Here is a 16,661-nt window from a genome sequence, read left to right as displayed (position 1 = left end):
AAGTCAGAGTCGGGTGCTTGTGAGGTGCAGCCCTCAGCAGGCCCCCAGTCATCGTCTGGCCTGGTTTTGAGAAGCAACTGTCCTCTAGCGCCTTCTTCTTGCAGTTCTGTGCCCTGCCTCAGGCAGGTCCACTCTCTCCCATGGCGGGAGGGGAGATGTGCTGTCCACTCACCCCCAGACCCACACTGTCCACTGGCCAACATTCCCATAGCAAAGTTCCACAGAGAGGTACAGGAACGCATTTTCTCACAGTTCCAGAGGCCGGAGTCCAAGACAAATGTCAGCAGGACCGGTTCCTTCTGAAGTCTCTCTCTGGCATCTTTCTTGTTCCCGTGCATGTCTGTGTCCTAATCTCCTCTTCTTGTAGGACACCACTCCGACTGGATTAGGGCCCATCATAACAGCCTCATTTTACCTTCATTACCTCCTCAAAGGCCCTCTCTCCACACACATTCTAAGGTACTATGGGTTAGGGCTTCAGCATATGGATTTGGGGAGCAAACAGCTCAGCCCACACATGCCCCCCTCCCTAACTTCTAGAGGCTCACTCCTTAAGCTGCAGGGGCCTCTGGCTCTAGCACGTTGTTCCAAGGTCCCAGAGCAAGGTTGGTAGAAGGGCCCTGGGGCACCCAGGCCCTCAGGGTCTCCTTAATAAGCGACAGACATGCTTCATTCCCAAACCTCCTCTGTCCAGGCCCATGCATGTGTGTGCACACGTGTGTTCACTCAAGTGCTCACGTGTATGTGCACACACTGTCTGTGGGCACATGTTCAATTCCAAGACCAATGCAGTTTATACTTATAATGAGGAAAGAAATATGTCTCAGGACCTCATAATCAGCAAGTCACCTACCCCTGCCCCCTATCCTTGAAGCCAGGAAGCCAAGTGGTGTTTAATTTCTTTCCTTCCCCGTTTTGGGCTTCTAGGAAGAGCAAAACAGCTGTTGCCCCCCCTTGCTGGTTCCACAGGGACATGTGAAGCAGCTGCCCCCGCATAGACTGGCTGCTGGGCAAGGGCGGGCCTCCCAGCAGGAGTGGCCAGGCCTTCCCGTCCAGATTGCAAGCCCCCTGGACGTGGCCAGGTTGCCAGATTTTCAGAAGTTATGGGGGTGGGCAGGCTTCTGCACTTTCTCCTTTTCCTTCTCTTCTGTTTTGGCTCCTTTATGTAGACAAGCAGTTGGCTCAATCAGACTTGCCCAGGGTTCCCCAGAAATTCAGAGCCCTGACGAGAATCCACAGGCACCACCCTCGGGGAGGTCTGAATGGACACTCCATCCGCTGTGCTGTTGGTGGGTTCCCAGGTGGACATGGCAGTGACGGCAGGGACTGGGAGGGGAAGGGACTCGCTCCCACCTCTGGTCCACCTGGGGAGCTGCGGCTGATGTAACAGATGGGAAGGCCTCAGGCTTCCCTGAGCTGAACGACAGGGCCCAGGTGAAGGGCCACACAGGGCAGATGGGAGCCACGTGTGGGTCAGTAGGGCCTCCTGGAATAGATGATGCTTGAGCTGTCCTTGAAGCACAAGCCAGCATTATCCTGGAGGGCTTAGGAGGGAAGAACTCCCCAGAGATCTCTTGGGGGCCATAGGCCGTCAGGAGAGGGGAGACCCCTGGGGCGGGGCACAGGTTCTAGGGGAGAGAGGAGACCCCCTGGGGTGGGGTGCAAGCTTGGATGAGGGAGTTTGGGGTGGGGATGGTGGGCTGTGGGGGCTGCGGGGTGTGGATGTGACACCACTTGGCGCTGAGCGGAGGCACTGGCTGCCAAGACGTGGGGAGATGGAGGCGGGCATGGTGGCCTCCTGCCTGCACCTCACCCTCCCCTCCCCAGTCTGAGCTGGCGGGGGTTGGGGGGCTCTGCTTCCCCGCAGGCTTCCTGGAGAAGAATCGGGATGTGCTGAACAGGGACATCCTCGCCTTGGTCCACTCCTCCCAAAACAAGTTCCTGCGGGAGATATTCGGGCTGGAGTCCAAGGAAAGCAGGCGGGGCCCTGGGAGCCTCATCCGGGTGAAGGCGGGCAGCCAGCAATTCAAGGTGGGCTCTGGTGGCCCTGCTCTGCCCAGGGCCTGGGGGGCAGACAGGCCTGGAGAGGCCCCACTGCCTGGGGTCTGGGGTCAGAGATTCTCAATTGGGGTGCAGAGGTAGTGAAAAGGGGGTGAGGTGCTGTGGGGGTGGTGGCCAGGGGCAGGAGCACGGGACTCTGCCTGCTTCCCAGTGAGTAGTGGTCTCTGTAGGACTCACTGAGTTTGTTGATGTTATTTCTGTCTATATTGGTCTCTGTGTGTTTTATGGGGGGTGTGGAGTATGTGGTATATGCGTACTTTGTGCAGTGTCTAGTATGTGTGTGTGGTATGTAGAGTGTGTGTGTGTGTGTGGTATATGTGGGGTATATGTGTGTTTTGTGGGTGTGTGAGTGTGTAGATGGGGTGTGCGTGTGTGTGTATGGTGTGATGGCAACAGCCCTGGGCCATCTGATCAGGGAGGAGGGAGCAGAGAGCCCCTGGCACTCCTCAGAGCAGCCTAGGACATCATGGCAGGGTGGGGGTCTCCCTTCACCCCTTAACAGTGACTGTTCCAGAAAATCCCTGTGAGTCATCTGAGGAGGAGCTCCCCTACCCCTGGGCCAGGAGATGAGGCTGGCGCACTGGCACAGGAACTGTGGGTGCAGGCATAGGAACCCACAGCCCCCTAATCCATGCTGTAGTCAGCTCTGGCCACACTGAGGTGCCCCACCCCCACCTCCACGGGAGCTCCTAACACTTTAGTGCCCAGGGCCCACAGCATGACCACACGCAGAGTCAGCCAGAGAGGCACCAAGGAGCTATGAGGCTTGTAGGAACAACCCAGGTCTGGAACCAGGTGGAGCTGAGCCAGACCCTCTGCCCTCATGGACCCACACTGGACTCCACAGCTGAGGCCGGAGCACAGCCTGGTCCTGGCCCTCTGGGGCCTCCAAGGCTTGTCCACAGGTTTCAGGGAGCAGGAACAGGAGGAAAATGCATTATTTTAAAACCAGGAGAATGCTGCCAATTGTTACTATACCTGCCAGGGATTCCATCCTATTCTCAGAGGCATTAAAGCATGAATTCGAGTCTCCAGACTGATGCAATTTGGCAGTACATATGCCAAATTGCTCAAGCGCATTTGACCTTGGAAAAAGTTTGATCAAGGAGCACACCCAAGATCAGTATGGAACAAAAACACACACTACTCTTAGCCCAAGGCTTTCCCGGTGGCTTAGTGATAAAGAATCCACCTGCAATGCTGGAGACACAGGAGACTTGGGTTCGATCCCTAGGTTGGGAAGATTCCCTGGAGGAGGGCATGGCCACCCACTCCAGTATTCTTGCCTGGGAAATCCCATGGACAGAGGAACCTGGTGGGCTACAGTCCATGGGTTCACAGAGTTGGACACAACTGAAATGACTGAACACACACTTACACACTCTTGGCCTGGGGCTTGGGTTCTTTGTTTTCTCTTGCATCCATTATTTTAATACATTTTTTTAAAATTGTATACATTTACAGTAATGCTTACAATGTACAGTACATAACATTCAAAACAAGCATACAAAATCTACACAAAAACTGAAAAATGTAGAATGGCAAGGTAAAAATTAACATTGTCTCCTCACCCTGGTGCATCTCACTTTGGGGTCCCCACTCCTAGACAGGAGGCTTGCCCAGCTTTACTTGCCCACCTTTACTTACTTTACTGGGAACTGCAGGTTCCCAGTATCTACAGGGTCTCTGCACATAGTAGGCACTTGGGGAACCTATGCTAAACGAATGGATGAGTGACTGGATGAACGTAGCCCTGCCCACCTGTGGGACCTCAGCAGAAGCCCTCTCTGTGCCATGGGTCAGCTGTGCCCTGGACTGAGCTCCACTTGTGCCCTGTGCTTCTGTCTACAGTCTGTAGACTCCAGCAAGCAGCCCTCCACCTTGGCTGGCCAGTTCAAGCAGTCTCTGGACCAGCTGATGAAAATCCTGACCAATTGCCAGCCCTACTTCGTCCGTTGCATCAAACCTAATGACTACAAGAAGCCACTGGTAATGAGGGCAGTCTGGGGACCTGCACAGGACGAGGGGAGGTATCTAATGGAATGAATCTGATAGCATCTGAAGTCATGTCACTCCCTTCACCAGTGCCTGGGCAGCTTTAAAGCTATCTGCCCCCATTTTACAGCTGGGGACACTGAGGCAAGGTGGCCAGTGTAGACCATTTGAAGGTCGGTGACTTTCAAGGCTTTGGATCTCCCAGACCTCAACTGTCTTCACACTGCCATTCGCTTGCCATTGGCCAAGTGTGCTGCTTCTCACCAGCTGTGAGCCTCAGTTTTCTCTTCCATAAATTCTGGATCTGCCAGCCTGCGGGGAGCAGCAAGGGTTGCACATGACTTTGTGTGTGTGTGTGTGTGTGTGTGTGTGTGTGTGCCATATCTGCATAAGTAAACCACACTCCATAAGGGCAGCAACCAGTACTGTGATTTTAGAGGCTGACACCAACTACTGGTCACTGAGACCTGAGGCCATTAAACCCTTGGAAAGTGGCTTTATCTACTTATGTGCTGGGTGGGAGCCTGCTGCCTTGGATTCCAGCTGGGCAATCCCACTCAGAAACTGCAAATTTAAAGGCTTCCAGACATGAGAAGATGCCATCTGAAAGGAGATAAAATGATTCTGAAAAAAAGTCTTATAAGAAAAAAAAATATTAATTAATAAATTCCTTTTTTGAAAGTATAAAATTATATGAAATTCAGGCTGGCCCAGGAAATCCAAAATGCATCTTCTTTAAAGGCACAATGCACAGATGTTAGATAGTAACTGTGCTCCCAAAGGCCCTCTGCCACAGGTGAGGGCCTGAGGGTCATGCTCAGGTCTAGCGGGTGCCCCTGGCTGAAACCTCTGGGAGATGGCAGCTCCTGTGCAGGTATAGGGGAACCCAGGCTGAGGGGCCAGGTGGGCTCAAGGTTGGAAATCTGGCTCTGCCACTTAAGAATATGTCTCTGAGGCTCAGGCACCTCATCTTTAAATTGGAGCTAAGTACCCCCTCCAAGTAGAGCTATTGTAAAGATTAAAGGATAAACAGCAGGTCCACCAGAAATACTGGACAAATGGAAGCTAACTAGTTGCCCAAAACTGCTGGGTGGTCCTTGACCCCAGTAGCAGCTGCCTCGGTGGCCCTCCATGTTTCCAAGTGGATGACTGCCTGCTGGTAGACTTGCCAGATTGGAGGGCATGCCCCTAGTCCCCAGACACTCCTGGCTCCAGATGGAGGGGGCCCCTCTAGGGTGCCAGCCATGGCTGAGCCCCCATACGCTTGTGCAAAGCATTGTGATCAAACTCCTCTACAAATAGCTATCTCTGGAGGATGCAGAGACTAAATTGATTACAATATTTTCTGAGTCTAAGTAGGAAATGTACTTCTTCCTTCCACTAGAGTGGGAGGCATAATGGTGCCCCTACCGGAAGGATCTCAGGGGCAGTGGTCACCCCAACACTGGCAAGGTCAGGAGGAAACTGTGTTCTTTGGGATCACTGTTTGGGGGCATTTAACAATATTTTAAATGTGGCATATGCAAAAAAATTTTCTATTCCTCATACTCTGCATGTCTTTAAAATGAGGGAAATATTTGCTCTTCTTGTGGATGTCCTAGTGTGTATGTGATGGACTTTTATTTCCTTGGAAACACTTCCAGGACTTTTCAGCGACTTCAACCAAATAGCTCTTCAGAATAGAGTTTTCATGAAACCAAGTGTTTGCTTCGTTCCCTGCCTTTGGGGACAGCGGCAGAGGTGGTGGCAGGTGGTTGGGAAGGGGGCGGCCCGTGCTATCAGCCCCTCTCCTCTGCAACCGCAGCTCTTCGACCGTGAGCTGTGCATCCGGCAGCTGCGTTACTCAGGGATGATGGAGACCGTGCACATCCGCAAGACCGGCTTCCCCATCCGCTACTCATTCGAGGAGTTCTCACAGAGGTTCCGGGTCCTGCTGCCTAGTGCCGTGCACGCGGAGGTGTGTGTCCCCGCAGCCTGGCCGGCAGGCCCCAAAACACAGCGTGCACACCCTGGAAACCCGGGCGCCTCAGGGCGCCCCCAACCTCCCAGTTTCAAGAGGGCTCGGGCCCCTTCTTGATGCCCAGGGGCCGAAGCTTTGAAATGACCCCTGTTTCTGCTTCCCTTCTCTGGAGGAGGCTCGCGGCTGAATATTTTGCTTCTAGGAGCAACCAAAGTTTAAAGCAAATACTCCCTTTTAGGGCAGAATGTCACAGAGGTGATGTGTGGCCAGGGAGCAGGAAGTCCGTCCTATCCTTCCCCCGAACACTCAGCCATCCCAAAGTTTGGACTGCCCGTGTCCAAGGGCCACACTGAGACCCCACGGCCTTGGAAGCATCGTGGTCTCGTAATCCTCTGGACCCCATCCTTGGTCCAGGGCGCCGGGTGCTTGTGCCCTGGCCCAGCAGCCCCTGACGGTGACTCCTGTGGGAGCAGAGAGACCCCGATCCCTCAGAAGCCCCTGAGGAGGGACCTCCACCTCCTGTGTGACTCTACCGAGCCACTCCTGTTTCTTCCTGGCAGCTCCGGAACAAGTTTCGTCAAATGACCCTGCGCATCGCCGAAAGGTGGCTGGGGACAGATAAAGAATGGAAAATGGGAAAGACCAAGATCTTCCTGAAGGTGAGGGCCTGAAGCCTGTGTGGCTGGTCTGGTGCCCATGGGCGCCTGCGCCATGCCTAGCCCCTGCCCTCAAGGAGCCCTGGTCGTAGAAAACCATGCTAGGGGAAAGGGAGGCAAGGAGTCACCGAAAGAGCCCAGCCCAGCCTGTGAAAGCCCGGGCGGCTTCTTAGGAGAGGATGTTTAGGACAAGACCTAAGGAGACAGACGGGCTGCCTCCAAGCTACTGAGCTCTGGGCTCAGAGCCACATCAGTGGCAACTTGAGAGCAGGTCTTTCAACCCCTGCCCGCTCTCCCGGGAAGAATCTGAGAGATCCTGACTTCTAGAGACAGAGCCCTGGCTGCAGGTAGGGGCTTGGGGGTGCGGCGGGGCAGTTATGTGATGAGAACTCTTCTGTTCCAGGAAAACCAGGACACCCTACTGGAGGTACAGAGGAGTCGGGCCCTGGACGAGGCTGCCATCAGAATCCAGAGAGTCCTGCGGGGCTACAAATACAGGTGCAGGCCCTTCCCCAAGCCCCTCCCCACCCACACATCCACACACTCTGTCCCCTGGGCAGGCCTGTACCCCTTAAACCAGGGTCACATGTTCCCTCTCATCTATCTCTGGGCGTAACTGAGGCAGAAGAGCTTTCGCAACCTCCTGACCAGGGACACTGCCGTCTGTGTTGGCAGAGAATTTCTAATACATGATTTGAATGTTTAGGGGTGAAGGGCAGAATCGACCAGTGTGTTCTCGACCATATTTTGATTCTCCTTCAATTATCTTAGAAAACATATGGATTTGGGTTTATGAGGTGGTTGGTTTTGGAGGGAAGAAAAGAACCATCTTTGACTCAATTCCCTGGTCAGTAAATAGGTAATGCTTGAATTTCAGCCCAGGTTCAGCAAATCAGCCATATTACTGCCTCCCTTACCCTCACCATGTCCAGTGAAACTGAAAGTTGCTCAGTCGTGTCCCACTTTTTGCGACCCCATGGACTATACAGTCCATGCAATTCTCCAGGCCAGAATACTGGAGTGGGTAGCTGTTTCATTCTCCAGGGGACATTCCCAACCCAAGGGTCAAACCCAGGTCTTCCGCATTGCAGGCAGATTCTTTAACAGCTGAGCCATCAGGGAAGCCCAAGGATACTGGAGTGGGTAGCCTGTCCCTTCTCCAGGGGACCCTTACCATGTTCAGAGGACTCTACAGATACCACGATGCTGTTCCCTGCTGTCCCACTGGCCTGTTACCAACCACAGGAAGGCGTGGAAACCCAGATAGGACAAAATAGGAGAAAGTGGCTGAGTCACAGGAATAGAGGCTGTGGGCACCTGTGAGAAGGGTCATGAGGCAGGGCAGTGTGGCTTGGAAGGCCATACAGGTGCAAGAGTCCCCAGTGGTCTCCAGTGACATTGTGGGGGATGGACTGCCCATCAAGGATGACTTCCCGCTCAGCCTTTTCTGACACAATACAGATGAGGGTGGGAATCTAGGCTTTCCACTGGGCATTTTCTGGTGTAACTGTAGGTGAGAACCACAGTTGTTTAAATAGTGTTTCACTGGAGTAGACTGGTTATCATCTAAAAATTTTGTGTCTTGCTAAACTGTCCCTTTTCTGGTCTTTTTACTAGAGAGAGAAGGCTTTTCTTGGGGTTTTTTGGTCTGTTCCCATTGTCATTCTGGATTTTCTACTTCTTCAGCTCCTAGTCTGGGGTTCATGAGACAAAAAGAAGCTCAGAGAAGTTACCACTGTCTGAGATCCTTAGCTTGTCTTCCTTCTCATCCTCCATCTTTCAGGGTCTTCTTCATATTTGTTTTAGGTATAATGTCTAAGGGTTTTTAGTCATAGTTAGCAGGAGAGGTAAGGAAAAGTATATTTACTCCATCTACCCAGAAGTGATCACTATTGATAATTGCAGTGTTATTGCTGTTCTGGCCAATGCAATTAGACAAGAAATTTTTTTAAAAGATAGAAATAGAAATCAGGGTTTCTCAACTTCAATACTATTGATATTTATTTTATTTATCTACTTATTTTTGGCTGTGCTGGATCTTCATTGCTACACACACACTTTCTCTAGTTGTGGTGAGTAGGGGCTACTCTCTGGTTGCAGTGCAAGGGCTTCTCATCGCACTGGCTTCTCTTGTTGTGGAACACAGGCTCTAGGGTGCATGAGCTTCAGTGGCTGTGGTTTGCTGGCTCCAGAACACAGCCTCAGTGGTTGTGGCACATGGGCATAGTTGTCCCTCAGCATGTGGAATCTTCCCAGACCAGGGGTTGAATTGATGTCCCCTGCATTGCAAGATGGATTCTTAACCACTGGAACCCCAGGGAAGACCCACTACTGACATTTTGCTTGGATAACTTTTTGTTATAGAGGGCTATCCTGGGCATGGTGGGATGTTTAGCAGCATCTAAACTCTACTTACTAAGATGCCAGTAGCATCCTCCTCCCCAACGCCCCAGTCATGGCAACCAAAAATGTGTCTAGACATTGCCAAATGTGCCTGGGGAGCAGAATCACCCCCAGCTGGTGAGGACTACTGGTACGTCAGAAAAGAGACAAAATTTTCTTTAGACTATTCAGTTGTTTACTTTGGCCTTCTATTAGAATCATCATGTAAGTGTGTGTGCACATGCATTAAAAATATTATATGTGCAGACATATATTCTTTGCCCACCAACAAAGATTCTGACTTAATTGGACTGGGTGGCACCCAGACATCAATAAATATTGAAGTTCTTCAGGAGATTTTTTTCTTGTTTTTGTCTCCCAGCTTTATTAAGGTGTAATTGACATACAATACCATATAGGTTTAAGGTGTACCACATAATACGGAGGCCTGGCGTGCTGCAGTCCATGGGATCGCAAAGAGTCAGACATGACTGAGCAACTGAACAACGACAACATAATGATTTGACTTACATCATGAAACGATTACCACAGTAAGATTGTTGCTGTTGTTTAGTCACTAAGTCACATCCAACTCTTTTACAACCCCATGGATTGCAGCCTGCCAGGTTCCTCTGTCTATGGGATCTCCCAGGCAAGAATCCTGGAGTGGGTTGCCATTTTCTTCTCCAGGGGATCTTTCCAACCCAGAGACTGAACCCGCATCTCCTGCATTGGCAGGCAGATTCTTTACCACTGGGTCACCAGAGTTATTATTGTATCCATCTTCTCATATAGATACAAAAACAAAAGAAATCTTTTTTTCCTTTTGATGAAAATCCTTCTTAGGGTTTGCTCTAACAACTCTCATATGTACCATAGAGCAGTGTTCACTCTAGTCACCATGTGAATTTCATCCCTAGCACTTAGTTATAACTGGAAATTTGCACATTTTGATCACCTTCATCTAAACCCCTCTGCCCCTACTTCCCGAGAGTGATTTTTAATATGCTCAAGATCTACTGTTCTAAACCTAAGAAAATATCCTGAAAAATTATTAGAAGTGATAAGAAAACTCGGCTAAGTGTGGGAAGAAAGATACATCCATATGCACCTCTGACTCTCCAGAGGCCAGGTTTCAGATCACCCCTCCGTTTTCAGCTCACTTCCCTTTCTGTTGGAGGAGGGCGTGGCAACCCATTCCAGCATTCTTGCCTGGAGAAAACCACGAACAGAGGAGCCTGGCGGGCTCCAGTCCACAGGGTGGCACAGAGTCGGACACGACTAAGTGACTTAGCACTAGCACTTCCTCCCTGTGGAGGGAGCAGTTAGATGGCCCTTGCCAGGCTGCCAGCGCCTAGGTGCTGCCCTAGGTTTGACCTGCCCCCAGAGAGGCGCTCTGGTACTAAGATTTCTGACCTGATTTCGGTAGACTCCTGGGCTAGTGGCCAGAGGAGGGGGCAAGGAATAAAAAGTTGGAAACCGGTTTTATACCTTCATAGATCTTTGGGGGCAGTGAGGAAATTATTCCTCCTCATTCTAAAAACTGGACTGTCCTCGGAATTCCCTGGCAGTCCAGGGGTCAGAGCTGCACACGGCCACTGCAGGGGGCACAGGTTTGATCCCTGGTTAGGGAACTAAGATCCCACTTGCTGCATAGCATGGCAAAAATAAATGAATAAATAAAAGATAGAAGATAAATTTCATAAATAAATAACAGAAACTAGACTGTCCTTATTCACAAATTTATTTGTTCGCAGTAGATTTTTTTGTTCCTAACCTATCTTTCAGCCTATAATGTCTTCTGGAAAAGAAATATCACTTGTATTCATTTTTGTTTTCTCTCTTCCCTTCAAAATCGGTTTCCCCCCACCCCCACCACTGATTTGCATTTCCCCTTCTAGGGAGGAGTTCCTGAGGCAGAGGCGGGCAGCTGTGACCCTCCAGGCCTGGTGGAGAGGCCACCACAGCCAGAGGAACTTCAAGCTGGTAAGAGAGCTCATGTAGGAGGCGGAGCCTGCAGGAGCAGGGGACACCTGTCCGGTTAGAACAAACATGGACACTTGTTTATGAGTGTGAGACATTTATTTATGAATGTGAGCGCTGGGGCAATGGGCACCACCGGTCACAAACCTCAGCACCCCACACTCTTCTTAGCAGTGTCAGGTCACATGTTTGCGGGTTTCAAGTGTCCTCCTGCAAGATTTGAGGCATCTCCAGAGCTACAATGAGATGTCCTGCTCTGAAATGAGATGGTGGCTACTTTTTCTTCCCCCAATTTGCAGGCAGCAAAAGAAGTTAACAGATTGATTATTCTCTGTTTCAGGCACTTCTTCCAAATTTTTTCCTTGACCACAGGTACTGCTAATGAGTGTCTGCTAAGCAAACAAACCAGAGGCACCTGCAGCATGCCCTGCTGGGCCTCCTTGACTGCTTGCCTTGGTCATGGCCGTGACTGTGGCTGAAACACGCAGATGGAAAGGCTACATGGGGCCTGTTGCTCTATGTGCATCATTTTATTTATCATTAAACCGACACTATATGTCATGGATCTGAGACAGAAAGAAATTAAGTCATTTTCCCAAGAGCATGCAGTCAGTAAGCTGCAGAGCTGGAGCTGAGATTCAGGTCTGTGTGACTTGATGGTTGTAAAATGAAGCACGACCCCACACAGACAGCACGCACCAGGGTTGGTCTTTGAAAAGCCAATAGAAGTTGGCCCAGAGGCTCAGAGACCTCTGTGGCCCAGAGTGTGTTTGCAGCATAGAAGTGGGTACTCATAGTTTATTTTTTCCTCTTTATTTTCAAGCTCCCTGTGAGGGGTTTGCTTGATGGAGCAGGCCAAAGGCCTCCACCTAGGTTCACAGCCCCACAAGAACTAACTGTACTTGGCTGCAGGTGTGAAAAGCAGGACCTCTGCAGTCCTGCCAACCATGTGACTTCCAGCCCCATTCTCTATCACTAGCCATCAGGAGACCATTCTACCATTTATGCCATTTTGAAGTACTTCTTTAGCACCAACTTCATGCCAGGCTCTGTTCTAACTGCTTTACAAGTATAACTCATTTAATCTGCTTGTGCTTATAAGTGTGCAAAATTTTAGCACGAGCACTTTGCCAAAAAGCATGTAACTATAAAGCTAATTTGCAAGAACACCTTGCCTCTCACGCTCTGTCCCCTCGGGAAGCCTTTCTCTACTCTGTGCCCTGCCAGTCCCAGGCCCTTCTGAGTATGTACACCCTTCTTGCCTCCACAGATCCTCCTGGGTTTTGAGCGTCTGCAGGCCATTGCCCGGAGCCATCAGCTGGCAAAGCAGTACCAGGCCCTGCGGCAGAGGATGGTCAAGCTGCAGGCCCTCTGCAGGGGCTACCTGGTGCGCCAGCAAGTCCAGGCCAAGAGGAGGGCTGTGGTGGTCATCCAGGCACATGCCAGGGGCATGGCTGCTCGACGGAACTTCAAGCAGCAGAAAGTCAATGTAGGTGGTCACTGCCCTCTCGGGCAGGTGGGAGATGGCTGGGCCCAGATGAGGGAGGGCAGTCAGAAGGAGTGGGCAGCAACATAAGACCATCATCAGACACTCCTGACCCCTCTGGGTCCAAAGTTACTACTGTAGTGGGCCCCCACCATGAGGCACGCCCAGCTCATACCCTGGGTGCTGAGGATGCAGCCTGGGGGATGGATCATCTCAGTCTTATCCCTGGAATCTGGAACTTGAGCTCTTTGGTCCCCTTCCTTTAGCTTTGGGATGATTTCTCAGCAGCACTGATCCGCCCCCAGGAAGGCTCAGGAAACCAGGGTCAGCTGAGCTGTGGGAGGCCACAGTTCCACAGAGGAGGGTGGAGGTGCCTGATTCTTGGGCGGGCCTGATTGCTTAGGGCAGAGATATACCAAGAGGCAGGAGAGATGGGAGGGCAGGGGGCAAACAAATGGCACTGAGATGTATATCCCTGCACTGTGACATTTCACCCGTGGGTGGCCCCATTCCCTCCATCCAGAGAGTAACCAAGACTCAGCCTCACTCCTCAGAACTCACTCATTGGCAATGGTGATAAAGAAGGGGGGCTAGGATGAAATTCTCTCCTGCTCCATAGATAATACGGGTCCTCTGAGCACAGTACTGGTACAGTGGCCAGAGCAAGAAAGAGTGCAGAGCCTCAGACACGTCAGCAGATGCTCCTACACCTACATGACCCTGGACGAGCAACAGACCGGGCAGGCCAGGGCCCTCTCCCAGGGGAGCCTCCTTGCTTTTAGTGAAGGGACCATGTCAGCCTGAGTGGGTTTTGCAGCTAGGTTCTGGGAATCTTGTGGGGTTTGGTGTGGTCCCATGTGGGGACAAGCAAGCATCTCCCTTCTTTACATCTCTGAAACAAGAAGCCCAGGCTGGTTGATCTCCAGTCCCTCTAGCTATTGAAACCTAGGATTTTAAAGGGAAATGTATTGATTTGGACAAATATGGCAGCAGGTTTATTCAGCTTTGTAAGGGGCTTGCCCCAGCTGGGCTGGTGGTAACTGTGGCCCCACGGGGTGTCTGTGCAGGTGCCTCTGGTCCTCCCAGCTGAAGAGCAGAAGAGCCCAAGCACTGTGCCCAAAAGGAAGCGTAAGTCCATCTACGACACCATCACCGACACAGAGATGGTGGAGCAGGTGTTTGGCTTCCTGCCTTCCCTGACTGGTGGGCAGGATGGCCAGGCTACACCACACATTGAGGTAAGATGGGCCCTGGCAGCCCAGCGTGGGATCTTGTGGGGTGCCTGCCCAGTCCCAGCCCTCAGCCAACCTCTAGGCTTTACTGAAAAGCCACCACTTGGCTCGGGGAGTGAGTTCTATGGTCGTGGGCGAGAATGCAGAGAAAAGAGGAGGGAGGGTCTCTGTGGTCAGACCCTTTCAAGTTAAGGAGCTGTCTTACCTGCGAGGCTTCCTAGAGCCTTTACTGTGCAAATGTTCTTGGGCTTTCAACTGGGCAGCGTTTCCCACCTGTATCTGGCCGCCATCACAGAGCATCTCATTGGCTGCTGCTCTGCAGAATGGGACCTGCGGGATTGAGGGTGGGGAGCAGAGCAGGAGGATTGGGCAGAGAGGCCAGCTCCAGGGTGGTCCTGTTGACTCTCACTGCATCCTTCCAGGTGCTCATGCCTGCTCCCCCAAGCTCCACCCACCCACAAACCATCTGTGTTGTGGGGGCAGCTGGGCACATCCCCCCTGGAGGAGCGCCTAAGGGAGGAGGCAGGAGGCAACAAGGAGTGGGGGTGTCTGGGGAGCCAAGGTCTACAGGAAGAGGGCTCTGAGGGCAAGCTGCCAGGTACCTGGGGCTCTCACACCAAGGCCCATCCAGCACTTGGCAGCCCACCAGGGATGCACTGAGAGCGTGGGCAGGGGGAGGTCCCCAACACAAGGGGGAGTGGGTAATTCTGCACCCTGTCACTAACCAAGCAGGCCCTTCTTGGGGCTCTTTGGCCCCCCAAGATGCACACACTGGCAGATCACATCTGAGTGGAGAGTGGACCCTTGTCTCTGTCCCAGGATCTGAAAGAGATGACCCAGAAGCTGCCTGAGGTTGACCTAGACATGGTCCCCATGATGGAGGAGCCTGAGGATGACCTGGCCGAGTACACCTTCCCCAAGTTCGCCGTGACCTACTTCCAGAAATCAGCCAGCCACACACACATCCGGCGGCCCCTCCGATACCCTCTGCTCTACCATGAGGATGACGCTGACTGCTCGGTACCTGGTCCCGTGCTTCCTAGTGGCTCAGGCCTCCCGCTGATTCAGCGGGAGCAAGAAAGGGGCAGGACGCCACGGGTTCTATGCTGCATGGAGCTGGTTCCAAGCGGGGGCTCTGTCTCCGTTTTCCCAGGCTGCCCTGGCTGTATGGAGCATCATCCTACGGTTCATGGGCGACCTTCCGGAGCCAGTGCTCTTCACGAGGAACACCCTGCGTGGCGGCTCAGTGATGCAGCAGATCCACAATGCCCTGGGCAAGGACAGCAGCACCCAGCCTCCCCAGCACAGCAGATCAGCACAGGTGCACCATGAGGGCGGTGCCAAGGGGAGACACCCTCCCAGTGTCCCCAGGCCCAGGGCCTGGAGAAGCTGGGCCAGAAAGGGGAGGCACAATGTGGAGTGAGGATCACTCCCTGGACCTAGGGTCCCCTAGGGACCCTTAGGGTTTTCAGTCTTGAATTGCACTTGGGAACTCATGAGTCAGGCATTATACCCAGGGCTTTGTGAATTATACAGTCATTATTGGAGAAGGTCCCCCAGGCACTGAACACTGGGTTTGATTTAGTCAAACTTGGTACTTAGTCACTCAGCTGTGTCTGACCCTTTGAGACACCATGGACTGTAGCCTGTCAAGTTCCTCTGTCCATGGGATTCTCTGGGTAAGAATACTGGAGTAGATAATCATTCCCTTCCCCAGGGGATCTTCCCAACTCAGGGATGGAACCCAGGTCTCCTGCATTGCAGGCAGATTCTTTACTGTCTGAGCCACCTGGGAAGCCCGTCAGGATTCAAATGCGTAGACCAGGAATAATAACAACAAATGTTACCGACTGTCAACATGCTGTGTGCCGGTTGCTTTTCTTCACTTAGTTTCCAGATGAGCTATCCCTACAAAGTAGGATTATTAAATTTATTGTAGCTGAAGAAACTGAGAAGTTAAGTGACTTGCCCCCAAATCACAGTGAATACGTGTTACACAGCTGGGCTTTGAATCCACTCCACTGAATTCAAAGACCCAGCTGTTTACCCGTATTCTACCCTGCCCTCTGATGAAAGGCTGTTACATCCATTTTTGGTCAGAAGTCCTTCCTAAGGCCTCAGTTTCATGATGTCATCTTAGTGGAATTAACCAAGAATAGTTCAAAGGAATGACAGAGCAGTGACAGCACTTGGGCCCACCAGCAACAAGAGCCCCACAGCGGCCTGTAATTCTCACACCAGTTCCAATGTATATGGGTTTTTTCACTGAAAATTCTCAGCACCAGTTGGGTGTCCTAAAATTCAACTCAGGTTGGGTACTATCTGCCTGGAGATAGTGTCCAGTTCCACAGATGAAGGGCCCGGTCCTTCTAGATTACCCCCACTTTAATGCAAGTCCAGACTGGTCTTTATTTGCTGACCACCTGGCTTGAATCAGACATTCTCACACCTCCTCCTTGGGTTTGATTAATTTGCAAGAGCAGCTCAGAGAATTCAGAGTAACATTGTACTTACTAGCCTACTGGTTTATTATAAAGGATACAAGTCACTATAGCCAGATGAGAGACAAGGCATGAAATGCACAGGGACAAGATATGAAAAAGATTAAGAAACTTGCATGCCCTCTCCAGGTCCCACTCTTCCCAAATCTCCATGTGTTCACCAGCCTGGAAACTCTCTGATCCCTGTCCTTTTGGGTCTTTACAGAGGCCTCACTTCATAGATATGATTGAATAAATCACTGGCCATGGTGCCAGCTGAACTGTTTCATGCCCTTCCCCCTCCCCTTGACCACTAGCCACCAGCCCCCATCCTTCAGTTCAGTTCAGTTCAGTCGCTCAGTCGTGTCTGACTCTTTGCCACCCAGTGGACTGCAACATGCCAGGCTTCCCTGTCCGTCACCAACT

General features: G+C 51.7%; 1 protein-coding gene across 2 annotated transcripts in view; it reads left to right on the top strand.

The window, feature by feature from the left end:
• The window catches only part of MYO7B (myosin VIIB), a 111,741-nt gene that overhangs the window by 66,311 nt on the left and 28,769 nt on the right, over positions 1–16,661 (top strand). For both annotated transcript variants that reach the window (XM_043893997.1, XM_043893996.1), the window contains 10 exons: positions 1,868–2,031; positions 3,913–4,050; positions 5,861–6,013; positions 6,577–6,675; positions 7,076–7,170; positions 10,956–11,040; positions 12,308–12,526; positions 13,591–13,761; positions 14,575–14,775; positions 14,909–15,076. In XM_043893997.1, coding sequence (XP_043749932.1) covers positions 1,868–2,031; positions 3,913–4,050; positions 5,861–6,013; positions 6,577–6,675; positions 7,076–7,170; positions 10,956–11,040; positions 12,308–12,526; positions 13,591–13,761; positions 14,575–14,775; positions 14,909–15,076 — 1,493 coding nt within the window. The remainder of the gene's footprint in view (positions 1–1,867; positions 2,032–3,912; positions 4,051–5,860; positions 6,014–6,576; positions 6,676–7,075; positions 7,171–10,955; positions 11,041–12,307; positions 12,527–13,590; positions 13,762–14,574; positions 14,776–14,908; positions 15,077–16,661) is intronic.

Source organism: Cervus elaphus, chromosome 33 (genome assembly GCF_910594005.1).
Source record: "Cervus elaphus chromosome 33, mCerEla1.1, whole genome shotgun sequence".
NCBI lineage: Eukaryota > Metazoa > Chordata > Mammalia > Artiodactyla > Cervidae > Cervus > Cervus elaphus.
Note: the sequence above shows the minus strand (reverse complement) of the source record. Positions and strands in the feature narration are given on the sequence as shown.